Raw genomic sequence first — 13,919 nt, 5'->3', positions numbered from 1 at the left:
CCGTCCTTTTTGATATTTGTTAAAAAAAACTGTTGTCGTCTTAGGTTTATTTATTTTTTTTTTTTTTTGTGCAGAGACTCTACATAAAATAAAAGGAGGTAAGGTAAACATGCATTACCCATTATGAACCGATTCAGAGGAGCAATTCAGAGCTTTATAAATCCGGATCTAAAAAAAAACTGGAAACTCAATTTTTTTAATTATTTGGACGCGATATTCGAATAAATTGTCATTGAGATTGAAAACTATAACCTTTTTAAAAAATACGCTGAAATGTAGACAGGTTACCGATTTTGAAATAATTGGAAAATCAGTTAAAAATGAAGGCCACCGTAATTTTTCTTCTACTTTTCAGGCCCTTCCAAAATGCTTTGGAATATTTTTTTTACATTTTTTACAGAGTTTTAAATATACAGAATTGCCGGAACGAGAGTAGAGAAAGATAGGACGTTGCCGATTTCAAACAAGGGCAAGCAAGATGTCAAAAAATGTAGGAAGTCTGTGAAGATAAAGCATTGTGACAGGAGTTCGTCAAAGATAGGAATTTATACAAAAGGTTACAGGTGAGTTTGAAGAACAAGTCAACAATTTAAATACAGATTTCTCGGATCAGTGAATTTCGGAGCCTACCATTCGTGGGGAGGCTGGGCTGCTGACGACCAAGCTTAAATAGTGATAAGAAAGAACACATCTTAAAAGTGGTACAATTGAAACTAGTTTAAATAATCAAGATCCTGAGCGCACATTCGGAGCTTGTCGCGTGAATTCTTTCTGCCAGACGCTGACATGAGTCGGTCACGGCGCTCTCATGGCACTCCGCGGAGGAACATTTTTTTCCCGTTTTGCTTGTAGCGATCACTGTTCGTTTCTTCTCAGCGGCACCGCAAGCTCGCGACCTCGATCTGCTTTTTGCATTCATTAGAGACTTTACCTTTAAAGATATATCTTTTTTGCGGCTACTCGTGTCACTTTCCCTCTCCTCTTGAAAAATCCGGCAAAAAATTCCAGTGACATCCGGCAACAACTTTTAGTGACATCCGGCGAAAACTCGTCAGGTTTCATTCGTTTTCACCCGAAGCCGCCGTACTTTACCAGTCTTTGCTGGAAGGTTTGCCGGCAGCTACTCTCGGCTACCAGATTTCGCTGGAATTTCACCGGCAGCCACTTTCCTTTACTAGGCGACCAGGCTTTGCTGGAATTTTCACCGGCTCTCACTGGTTTCCCCTCGCATCTCTCTCCCTCGCAACGGGTGCGTGAGGAGAATGTGAGGGGGACGTTTTGCTGTCTCTTTTGAAGAAAACCGGTTTCTTTGTCCGTCAAAGAGCAACGGCAACGAACGGACGCTCAGTGTCGGCTTCCTGTTTCATGTGTGCGACCTGTCTCTTCTAGAGTAACTGGGTGTGCGGACAAAAACAAATCATTCAGTGACCTGTTTTTCGCGCTTCTTCGTCCGTCCGGCTTCCGAAGCATCCAGCGAACGAAAAAGACGCTGGAGACGCCGTGTCGACATCAGGCCCGGCAGAGTGACTTTGCCCATAATTTCTCAACGGCTTCGGATGTTCATTCCGCGCGTTCGTGGTTTTCGTTAAGCGTGCTACTGACAGTGTATATGTGTCCGCGTGGTGCACCCGCGGCGGCAGCATCAGGGACGACAGCGTGACTGTGGCCATGATTTCTCAAAGGCGGCGGATGATGGTGGCGCGTTCGTAATTTTTGCTAATGGACTACTGACAGTGTGTGTGTCCGCGTGGTGCACTTGCTGTGTTTTATTAGTTGAGCTACCGTACATCTAGAAACATAACCAGCGGCATTGTGAGTACTTTGAAACATCTTTTTTTCGACGAAGAACTCGGTCGTTCTTCTCTGGTCTGATTGTTTTTTTCTACAGCTGTGCAAATCGTTTTACTGGCATCGTCTTTGTGAAATAAATACATTTAACTTTCAGGTCTATATAGACCAACCGTTTTAATTGGTACCAAATCGTCCAGCATTTGGTAAACATACTCCACACGCGGTTCACAGGCTTCTTCCTAAATGCCTTCCGTTAATTTCCGAAAAAAAAAGAAAAAACACGGTAGGTTTTGGGTGAATTGCGGCCAATCCGGTAACTTCCGGTAATTCCTGGTGAATCCAGGAATTGGATTTACCAGAACTCTTTACTGGAATTGAAAAGAGTCCCATAACGCAGCAAAATAATTTTTCACTGGAAATGAAGTTCCGGTAAAAAATCTTTTTCAATAGGGTCTGCGTTTTTCTTTTCTTTATCCTAAACATAGCGATCCGGCAGAACGTTGAGCTTGTGTGCTCGGCATCCAATAAGGCCTATTCCTTATGCCGCAATAATGATCACACACAAACCGACAAGAAATATCAGTGTGACACCAGGCACAAAACAAACTACGATCCGTGCCAAAGGAAATTCGTTTTCAACATACCGTTGACATGTGGACGCTGCAATATTGGACAGACCGGACGCTTCATAAACTACCGTGCACGTGAACATGTAGTCATCTTTAAAAAGCTCGCGGGATTACGACACCTCGCTGCCAATTGACGAACTTGCGAAGGCAAAGCCAAGCTTGAGCAAGCACGCATCAAGGGCACCATAAGAACCAGTTTGCAAGAGAAATGTTGGAGGCCTTGTCTATAGAAAAAGAAGAATTAAGCTGTGTGAGCTCCGCTTCAGTGACCCTGCAACCCAGGGGATTGGTGGCCAAGTGGGCTAAAGCGCACGCTTAGTGGCTTGAGTTCCAGCTTATCGGATATCAAAAAACCGCCCGCTGTACGAACCGAATGCGCTAGACAGGCGGTTCATGAACCAAGCTTGGGTCGCGCATGGGTGGATAGATGGATGAAGCTGAACCCTTTTAATTGGGTGGCGGCATGCGCCACCTAGCCAGTGCATTTTTTAAACTGTTATTTAATTTATAGTTTATATCGGATGGGAAAAGCCTTTGCTGGGCGCTCCCAACGACAAAGCGAGGCACTTCATCGGCGACAGCGTCTCCCATATCAAGCCATTCTGTGGGCAGGTCAGGATTACTGTAGGTCGTGGTGTTTCCAGGCGTTTGCAAGTGCAATCGTGACTTTAGTGCAATCCAAAATCGGTTCATGCTCGCGCCCCTAGTACATTAGATGCGAGCGCGAGCGTGCATTGCCAAAAGATAAAAAAAGAAAGTTCCGTAAAATAAGCAGGGTAATTATTTTTGGTTATACTTCTTTAGCTACGTTTAGGAGACATTCCTGAGCCGGAACATACCCTTTTTATTGTTATCCTAGGGTGCTTACATGTCTGTCTGCCTAATGGTGAAGACATTCATTGTTGCCCTGAATGTGCCAGCGCGTGACGCTCTCGCGCACTTGGTGCGTGACTTGGGCGGAAAAATGGCGTCTATGCTTTAGCCAAAGCTACGCTCTCGAGCTGAGTGGCAGCAGATTGCGCGCGCTTCAAGATGCATAAAAAAAAAAAAAAACGATTGGGCGGAAAGATGGCTGAGATGTCACCACTCAAGCAAAAGCGCGCGTGTGTATGAAGGCACTTTATGTTATATAACTTTAAAGCGCCACTGGCGATAACTATGTGGCTGACGTAATGTTTAGGCTGCATTTTTTTTTTCGATCGACGAAATCTTTTTTGGGTGCGGACGACTAAGAATGAAAAAAAGAAAACGATAGGGCATTGTTTGCATCCGCCATTTTTTATGTTCCCCGGATACGGCCCCGGATGATGTCATGCTTGTAGCTTACGCAGGTCACGCAAACTATCTTTACCCCTCAAACTTGAGGTACTCGAGGCGACATGCCCCACAAAAAGACATGTCCCATGACACTTAATAACATAAAACGTTGAGGACGCTTAAAGGGGCAGTGCAACGATATTCCATTGGAATGTGTTTTTTTTTTCACTTAATACAAGCTTACTGGCACTAGAAGGACTGAAGGATACTCGCACACAAAGCCACTGGCCAAGAAACTTCTTTGTTGCGGTGTGATTTCAAGGACAAAATCAAGCGCTTTCATTCCATCTCTCCTGCGTAAAACTTGATGACGTAGCTGGGCGGTCGCAGCATCGCCCAGTTGCGATACTTTAATGTTGCTCATAGACAGGACCCGAGTAGTGCGTGGGCACTCCATTTGGGCTAGTGATAATCAATAGCTCGAGAAGCATTCGGGTAGTGGCCCGTGTCCAATTGCTGCAATGACCACAATGGCCGAACCATAACAATGTCTGGAACTCAGCGCATGTCCTGATCCTTGCCAACCCCAGCAAGTGGCCATGGTCAGCATTGACGCCATATAATCGGCTCCAGATCACTTGGCCGCTTGTTCTGGCTGCGAGTTGAGGGGGTGAACGCTGCTCGTTTTTCTCTGATTTTTTCTGCGACGTCCATTGCGTTGCTGAAAAACGAATGGGTGCTTCAGAGGTCATTAACGCCAGGGATCCTTTCTAAGCGGCATTTGCGCAAAGTACAAATACCGTTGCATTATCATTTAAGAGTCACCTTTAAGCAACTAAAACACTCAGTTGGGGAACTCACATTTGAAACCTGGGCCGCTGGCGTCCACGGAGACCGAGCTAAATACTCTAACAGGCACCTTCTAGCGACAAGTTGAAATATGAAATTTGCTTTATATGGCTACTGCTACAGCCACTGAATATTCCCAGAGTACCAAAAACAGCAGGCTCGAGGTACCAAGATGACGGCTTAATATATATATATATATATACAGGGTGTTTTTTTTTTTATTCTTACACATTTGTTTAAAAGAGTCCGTGAAAGCTACACTAATGCTGTTTGTGCAGGTGGGTTATACGACCAGGCGGACATTATGTGGGTGACTATACTTCGTTTCAATTTATTTGCGAGCGAAGCCAAAGCTAGAAGCGCGAGACCATCACTTTGTGCGTTTCTACCCAGCTTGCGCGCTTGAGCAAAACCTGAACGCACGGAGCTTCCGTGCTCGCGCTTCCAGCTTTACCTTCGCTCGCACATCAGGTGAAACGAAGTATAATCTTTGCGATAAGTCGGTTATATAATTAAAATTCGTTAATTAACTTTTTAATTAGTGTAAATAGACATATAGTTTCAATTAGAAACTTGTAGAGCATCATTGAAAACCACTAAATCATCTATTTTTGGAAGGACATAACGCCGGGGAAGCATTTTACGCCGTTCTGTAAAAGCGTTCCATTTGGACGCGTTTCTATATTTCGGTTTCTTATCGGAGCGCATCACCGCGCCCGCGGCCCTGCTCCCCATTGGCTGAGACGCGCAACACACGTGCGCCTTACTTCCCTCCATTCTACGAAGGAGGCGAGGAGGTGACTTCGCGCCGCGACCACCGGGGAGCAGAATCGCGGGCGCGTAGATGCGCTCCGATAAGAAACCGAAATCAAGAAACTCATCCAAATGGAGCGTTTTTACAGAACGCCGTAAAATGCAGCCTCGGCGTTATATCCTGCTAAAAATAGTAGATTTAGGGGTTTTCAATTATGCTCAGCAAGTTTCTAATTGAAACCATATGTTTATTTTCAGTAATTAAAAAGTTAATTAACGAATTTTAATTAATTAGCCGACTCATTGCAAAGATTAGCCCCCCACATAATGTCCGCCTGGCCATATAACCCGCCTGCACAAACCGCATTAGTGTAGCTTTCACGGTTTTCTTTAAACAAATGTGTAAGAATAAAAAAAAACCTATATATATATATACACTCCGTGCGACGCGACTGGCGCGCCGCCGCGCGGCAGGTACCGAAGGTAGGCAGTGAGAACCCCAGAGAAAACGAAACCGAAACCACGCCACGTACGTTGGTACGCTTTGAAGTCGGAGTGGTGCGGTTGCGCTGGGTTCACAGCATGAAGTGCTGCCTGTGCTGCGTCATTAAGTGCTTCAATAGTTATGCGTCGTATTTCGTGCAGACAAAGTTTCACAGTTTTTCACCTCGGCGATGTTTTGTGGACAGCGACAACGATGGAGCCGTGCCGTACGACGCGAGAAATTTGGGCTCCCGATCATGTCTGCCACTGTGTCGGCAAGGCTGACATATTCTACACTGCTGCTTTGCGCTCTGCGTTTGTTTCCGTACCAGTAACACCTACATGTGTCAGCGCCGATGGGACGAACTGAAATGCCATCCCATACTCGCGGGTATGCAGTGCCAATTTCGTTGGAGGAATGCCCTCCAAAGAAGTTTCGTCCCCATCGTACGTGTCGATCATATTTCCGGACAAGTATGGCACGCAATCTGTACTTCATGAAGAAAGATTCGAACGGTAAAAAGTGACAAATATAAATCTAAAGAAAACAACAATGAAACTCGGGATCACTGGAGAATCGACGTTTGGGTATGGAAGTTTATGTGGTGTGCTTTCTTTCTTGATCAGCCTCCTTTTGGATTTGGAAACGCTGACACCCCGAGTTCTGTAGACAATTTTTTTCTCGGCTTTAGAGCCACCAATCTCAAAGTGGTTCAAACTGGAAGTACCGTCCACTGGTCCCTTCCTACCTGTAAATTGTGCATCTCCCATGATGAGTGGTATTATCTGACAGCCTTTGACGGTCAAAGCCAGTCAAACCGTGTGTTGGCCGACAACTTTGTTTTCTCGGCTTTGGAACCGCCTTTCGTAAAGTTGTTTCAATTGGAAGTACTGTGCACTAGCCCCTTCCTACCTCTAAAGTCTCCACCTCCCCCGACCAGTGGTATTCTCTTGACAGCCTTTTCATGGTCAAAACCGGTTCCATGGAGTTACGCCGCTCAAACCAAATTTTCACCTGGTTTCCCTATGCCACCTTTTTTTTTTTGTATAATAAGTGCTGTGTCATGTTACTGTCAAGTCCGAGCACCTGTGAGTCCAAATCTGCACTTCGCACAGCCCGGTTATAACAGAACATTTTTGGGTCCAATATTGGACCCAAAAATACAGCTTTATTTCTTTATTCGTTAGAACCATAACTTTCACACCTGCTGTTTTAAAGAAACTTGGCACTCTTCGTGCACAAACTTAGTGAACATCTCACTCGCCTCCAAATATCATCGTTCCAGCAGTCCTAGGTTTACAGCGACGAGCGAAATAAATTTCCCACTCAGAGCAATTATGGTGGCGGCCGTCTTGTTTTTTGGAAAATTGCTCCAACTCCTTTTTCGGCCGCAACTAGAGAAATTACCCCTAATAACGACTCAAAATCAATATATAAGAAGTGGAGAACAGCTAAATGCCCTTCTGCCCCAGCACTCATGCAACCTCACCCTCAACTTGTCGGCTCAAAAAGCAAAAGTTTCGTCCGTGCGCGCTTCCGCCGCCACAGCTTGGCATGCGAAAAGGCGCCGCAGGCTGCTGAACGCGCCTCGCAGTCGAACGCCAGCTCCTCCGCTAGCGGCGCTGCGCGCGTTTTTCAAAGCGCCCCCTATAGTTCCCGCACGGAGTGTATATGTATAGACTCTACTACGTCCCGCGTTGACAGCGCAGCAGAGGTTGGTTGCACTATCTCTCCACGGGGCGCGGTGCCGTCGGGGCTGAGATGCGCTCCGATAACAAACCGAACCTTAAAAACCCGTCGATTTCGTGCGGTTTTTCAGAAAGCCGTAAAACGCATCGCGTGCCTTCTATCGCTCTGCAATTTGTTGATTTCGTGTTTTTCGATGACGCTGAGAAATTTTCTTATTTAAACCATGCCCTTAAACACAATATTAAAAAAGTTAATTACGCAAAAATAATTAACAACTTAATCATCCCGAACTTTAATAATTTTCCTAAATGGGCCCCTGGTCCAGGACCAAAACGCCACAAGACTTTTTTCGTTGCGATGAGTAGTTTTTGCAGGAGCGATTTGGTCTTCGTTCTCTGAAACACCCTATATATATATATATATATATATATATATATATATATATATATATATATATATATATATATATATATATATATATATATATATATATATATATATATATATAATATATATATGAACGAATATGTGCAGATGAATGAACCGTACTTAATCCAATGAATTAAAGAAGTTTTCAGGAACCCGCCGAAAGCCAAAAATTGGCGGAGCCAGGATTTGAACACTGGGCCTCCCAATGTCCGGTCGGGTGTGCTAACCACTACACCACTCCACCTTGGCTTTCTGGCGTTTCCTACCTGTCTTATTAATGCACAAGAAACGAAATGTATCCAATCGGAGGTGTTCTGGAAACACACGCCGCCGCGTGGAACGCGGTACGACGCTTAGTGTCACGTGGTACGTGCTCGTTTGTGCTCCAGAAATCCTCCCACTGTTTGTCTCGCCCCGTGTACATGTAGTAGTATTCTTTGTTTATGAGCTTTTAGAGACACGGTGTCATCATCATCTGCGAGAATCAAGAGCCACGTTATTGAATATACAACACGGGCACTTCACGTCATCGTACGTGGTCTCCGAGGAGGATATGAACGAATATGTGCAGATGAATGAACCGTACTTAATCCAATGAATTAAAGAATCCAAGTTTTCAGGAACCCGCCGAAAGTCAAAAATTGGCGGAGCCAGGATTTGAACTCTGGGCCTCCCAATGTCCGGTCGGGTGTGCTAACCACTACACCACTCCACCTTTTTTTTTTTTTTTTTTTATTAAAAGTATGTCTATTTACAAAGTTTTAAAAAGATCACATTGGTTGCCATACACTTATCATGTCAGTGAGCACTGTTTGACAGGTGAGGACCGCGATTCACACACAAATTCAAAATGTATCTCGCTCAATTATTTCTCTGTAGCGTCACGTGCACCCCAAGCAGCCACTCGCGCAGCGGCCCGGGAATCCTTGTTTACCACTCAGCCTTTAGAGCGCGGTTATGCATACGCGTTCCAAATAGCGACCAACATTCAAGCCCTTGTTGTTCCGTCGCCTCAAGAAGGCTGCTCACGTACAGAAAGCCGTCGCAGAAGTGTTGCCAGGCGGGCTTGGATCCCTCTCGGACCTCCAAGTGATCCGTCCTCGACCGCCACAGCGCATATAGACCGAGGAGTGCCAGCAGCTCCCATGCCCTACTCTGTGCACTGTCGCCGAAAAGCAGAAATTTCGCGCTCTTCAACTCTACGTAAAGATCTATCTGCAGCACTGCTCGAAGCTCTGCCCAAAAAAGCTCCGCATTCGTACAGTACAAAAACACATGCTCAAGTGTTTCGGGAAACGGACACAACGCACAATTTGTTGACCACGGTTCAAAGGAACCTTTTTTAACCAGCCACGTCTTGACCGGCAGTACTTCGAAATGGAAGCGTAGGAAAAAATTCTTGACTGCCGTTCTGACAGGGTAGCTACGTAAGCGACGATATACATCCGATTTATCCACACTTCCCGGAAAGCTGCGATAGAGTGGGTGCGGTATGAGCAAATCAACTGTGTCCCAGTATAGAGATTTCTTTTTAAATTTCTGCAGGTACTCGTCGGAAAAGCGGGCTCGGAAAAATTCCTTCGCTGCTGCTGTTTCCTGGTAAAACTTCAGAGCACGTGCTCGGAAGTCTCCAGTGTCCCCCTTGAGCCGCGGCCCCAAAACGCTTCCTCCCAGCTCCTTAAACGCAGAAATCACGAGAGGATTGCCTTGATCGCGGAAAAATAGGAAACGCTGTACTTTCAGCTTAAGTTCTACGTTTACAAGGCCCAACCCTCCTTTCTTCTTGCTTACAAATAGGTTGTCACGCCTCATACGTTCAAAACCCGAGTCCCAGATAAACGTTGCGAAAAATCGATGCACCTTCGCCACGTCACTTTGGGAGCACGGCAACACTTGTGCCGCGTACCAAACGGTCGGGAAAAAAACAGAGTTACAAATAAATGCGCGATTGAACAAAGAGAGTTCCCTAGCATGCCAGTCAAGCACCTTACTTCTGAGGCGATTAATGTCCAAACCACCGCATCGGCCACTCAGTTTCTCTGTGGTCAAACTGAGCCCTAGGTAATTCGAAACGCTCGTCGTCCAGGTGACACCGAGGAACTGCTCCGGTTTCAAGTCCCAGTCTCCAAGCCAGGCTCCGATAGATTTGTCTGTGTTCATCGCCGCACCCGAGACACTGCAGAAGTCTGCGATGTGTTGGGTTACAGCGCACACTTGCATCCTTGACGAGCACAACACCGTGACGTCATCTGCGTAGGCGAGCACTTTAAGCGTACCCGACGCTAGGGACAGCCCACGAATGCTCGCGTCACCGATAATGGCCCTGCACAACGGTTCCAGGTACAATGCGAACAGAATTGGCGACATCGGGCAGCCTTGTCGCACGGATCGGGTAACTGCAATGGGAGCCGTCCTGTTGCCGTTGACCAGGAGCCGCGTCGTGATGTCACGGTAGCACAGCTGCACATATCGTAGCAGTCGCACCCCGACCCCACACTCCTCCATGAGCCGGAAGAGGAACGAATGGCGAACCCGGTCGAAGGCTTTGCTCAGATCTACCTGAAGCACTGCCACTGGAACCTTCAACACCTGCGCTGCCTCGCACACGATTCGCATCGCGTGCAGGTTGGTGCTGATGGTCCGTCTCTTGATGCCGTAGGCCTGATGCTCTCCGACGACGTCCCGTAGACCCCACTCCAGCCGCTTTGCCAGAATCTTGGCTAGGATTTTATAGTCGCTTGTTAGCAGACTGATGGGCCGGAAATGGTCGACCTTCGGGGTACCCTTTGAGTTTTTCTTTTGGATGAGCACCGTTACCGCCTGTCGCATGGATGGTGGCAGCAGTTCCACCTTGGCTTTCTGGCGTTTCCTACCTGTCTTATTAATGCACAAGAAACGAAATGTATCCAATCGGAGGTGTTCTGGAAACACACGCCGCCGCGCGGAACGCGGTACGACGCTTAGTGTCACGTGGTACGTGCTCGTTTGTGCTCCAGAAATCCTCCCACTGTTTGTCTCGCCCCGTGTACATGTAGTAGTATTCTTTGTTTATGAGCTTTTAGAGACACGGTGTCATCATCATATATATATATATATATATATTTTTTTTTTACTGGATTAATTATGAGGTGTTTGAAAGCATATTTTTTTGCGTCAAAACAAAGGAAGAAAACCTCTTTTTGAAGGAACGTTTATTGGCGATTAGTAAATAATTAAAGGAGCGTGATGTGTGCATTAAATTTTAGTTTAAAGGGTTTTGCCGCATGAATATATTTTTTTTTATGCAGCCATGTATCACCGGTGACTTCAGGTAGTGCTTCCCGACCTGGGTGCGTCCTCACTTCGGTAAATAATCGCGGCCCGTCCGCTTGGGAAACAGGGGTTTACAGCCCTCCGTTTCAATGTATGCGCATCGGCGCTAGAATTGCACATTAAAGCCACAATAGCACAGTCACTGTGGTCGCTATCCAATGCAATACTGCCGAATACAAGCAGCCATGCAGTTCCCCGAGATGCCGCAGCGGTAGAAATGGCGGCGATGCGATCGCCGTTAGTTCGGTTCTCGAGTACAGATCGGTGCCCCTTTTTCAAAGCAGGCACTGTGGCAGTTTCCCAACTGAGCTGTTCTATACTCTGTTTCACCTTATGATATTATTGTTGAATTAACAGCGCAAATACGACAAGAAAGGAGAGACAAGGGAGACAGGATAGACATTATGATGTACCGCAGGAAAGGCTACAAGCGCGGGCTCCTTGCTCTAGGGCACATCTCGGAGGCACAAGGTCTCGTGCGTTAAGAGCAGCTCCCAACGCTATGAGCACGCTCTTCTAGCTTTCTCTGCGGTACAACATCAGGTGAAACGGAGTATAGTAACGCTTTTGCTTAAAAGTGGAACGGTATAGCGCTATTGGAACCCGTTCGCCAAGCCTTTTCATACAAACACGCGCTCGTTTCCAATCCGTGTAAGCGCGCGTGCGTGGTCTAGTCGGTATAGTCCCGTGTCACGTGACATCACACGTGAGCACTGTGGGTTGTTTGAAATACCCGCGCGAGGTCACGTGGCGTGACGTCACACGCGTGGCGCCATGTGTGACGTCGAATTTCGCTGTGACGTCATGATTCTATCGACCCGCTAATTTCGCAAGACATTTTCCCGCCAAATTTTGCAGAAACGTTTCCCGCCAACTTTAGCGGACGTCACACGCGAACTCACGTGTGACGTCACGAGGCTGACGCGGGGACATCACCAGGGACATGCCGGGATTTTTCCCTCTGACACCGACGCCGGCTTTTCAGGAACACGAGCCCCTAAACGCTATCGCGTTAAGACGTTGACCCATGTAGTCGCCTTGCTATTTCTGTTGTTTTATATTTGGGGCAGCATTGTTTGAATGAAAACACTTGGTATATCTTAGGCTTCATGACAATCCCGACATTTTCAAATGCTATGTAGAAACGTTTTGATTGTTTTATTAGTTTATCAGCAAGTAATTAAAATATTTCAAAGAACAGCAACGACATATTATGGATCGCCAACATAGTTCATGTGTAGTTCAAAATATGTAGCACGTTTTCTTCAGTAGCCACAGGCTTAATGAAAACTACGACATAGCACACAGAGGCAGAGAGCATCTTGAGGGGCTTTTCCATTTCTTCGACTCTGGCGGCCGTTCTCTCGGATTTTTGGCGCGAACCCTCGTCATGGCTTCAATCGCTGCCATCAGATCATCGTCTATAGGTAACAATGGAGAAGAGTGCGGCGCAAACGGTGCTTCGCTACCCAAGCTATATTCCTCTTCCGATTGATTGCCCAGGCACAAGCATTTTGTCGATCCCACACCGGATGTGCTGAGCAGTTCCACGAAGCGTTCGTTCAGTTTCTGCCTGCAGTTTATGTGCCAGAAGGGACTTCGAAGACACATCGCCAGCTGAGAGCTTGTAAATCCGACTGTAGCGTCCGCAACTTCCTGCAGGGACAAGTCGGACACGTAGCCATCGTTTCCACTGAGCAGATGCCTCGTTATGAGCGCCCGGATCTCTTCATCCGGCAGTGGCACGTAAACCCGCCTCTGGAACAAAGACTGCATTTGAGGACTGAGCAGCCAGGGGGTGTTCGTGATTCCGATGACCTGTTGGCAGCAACATTTTGATTCGATAATTTTCTTGATGCAATTCTGGAACACGCGGAAGGCCGATTCATAGCTGGGCTGACAAAGGGCTTCCAGTCTGTCGAGGATTATAGCGGTAGGACATCGGGTATCCACTGCTGAGAACAGGGTGGCCATTGCGAGTAGGAGTCGGTCTTGCGGCTTCTGGAGGAATTCCGGTACGTAGATGTAACATGCAGTCGAAAGCCAGGTTCTAGTGCAGAAGGCGCGGGCAAAGCTGCACTTGCCAACTGCGTCTGGTCCGGAAACGAGAAGAGTTTTGCAGGACTTTTCCTGAACGCCGCTCAGAGGTACTTCCAGACTTGGAATTTGCAGGAGATGGAACGCTTGCCGCAGGACGTCAATAAATTCCATATCCACGCAGCGTCCGCAATGTTGGCCAAACACCACGAGGCCTTCGAATTCGCAAAGATATCTCTTGTTGGCGACGACGGTGTTGCTGTGCGGCACGATGTCGAGCCACAGCTCTGGCTGGGTGACGTGAGGTCGCAGCTTTTCAAGTCTTAGCGAGTACCGACGAATCCGGTGCAGGATCGTTTCCAGTGCTTCTTCCAAATAAAATGTGGCTTGCGTGTAGTGAGAAATAGTCTTACTGTGCTTGTTGCTTAGGAGCTCGAATAAGGCGGCTCGCTGGGCGTGTTTTCGGGCGTAACACAAGCTGCGCATGCTAGAATTTTGATGGATTTTAGAGTGGCTCGAATGGTAGTGAATTTCGTCTTCTTCTAGAAAAAGATTGCTTTCCTCGCTTTGACGAGATAAAATATTGAAACTCGTGTTTGAATGATACATTCAGTCAAGAACATTAATTTATAAAGACGGGTAAAGAAGTAGGGTTTGAACATTTATACCATTCTACTCATAAATTTTAA

The 13,919-nt window shown here is 46.7% G+C and overlaps 1 protein-coding gene across 1 annotated transcript; it reads right to left on the bottom strand.

The window, feature by feature from the left end:
- Positions 1-12,483: 12,483 nt before the first annotated feature.
- Positions 12,484-13,716, bottom strand: LOC121836130 (vacuolar protein sorting-associated protein 4B-like). Its single transcript, XM_042290887.1, has one exon. The coding sequence runs from the start codon at positions 13,714-13,716 to the stop codon at positions 12,484-12,486; it is 1,233 nt and encodes a 410-aa protein (XP_042146821.1).
- Between the last annotated feature and the right edge of the window lie 203 nt (positions 13,717-13,919).

This window comes from Ixodes scapularis, unplaced genomic scaffold, assembly GCF_016920785.2.
Source record: "Ixodes scapularis isolate PalLabHiFi unplaced genomic scaffold, ASM1692078v2 PGA_scaffold1__304_contigs__length_218370807, whole genome shotgun sequence".
Classification (NCBI taxonomy): domain Eukaryota; kingdom Metazoa; phylum Arthropoda; class Arachnida; order Ixodida; family Ixodidae; genus Ixodes; species Ixodes scapularis.
This window is presented reverse-complemented; position numbering and strand designations above follow the sequence as displayed.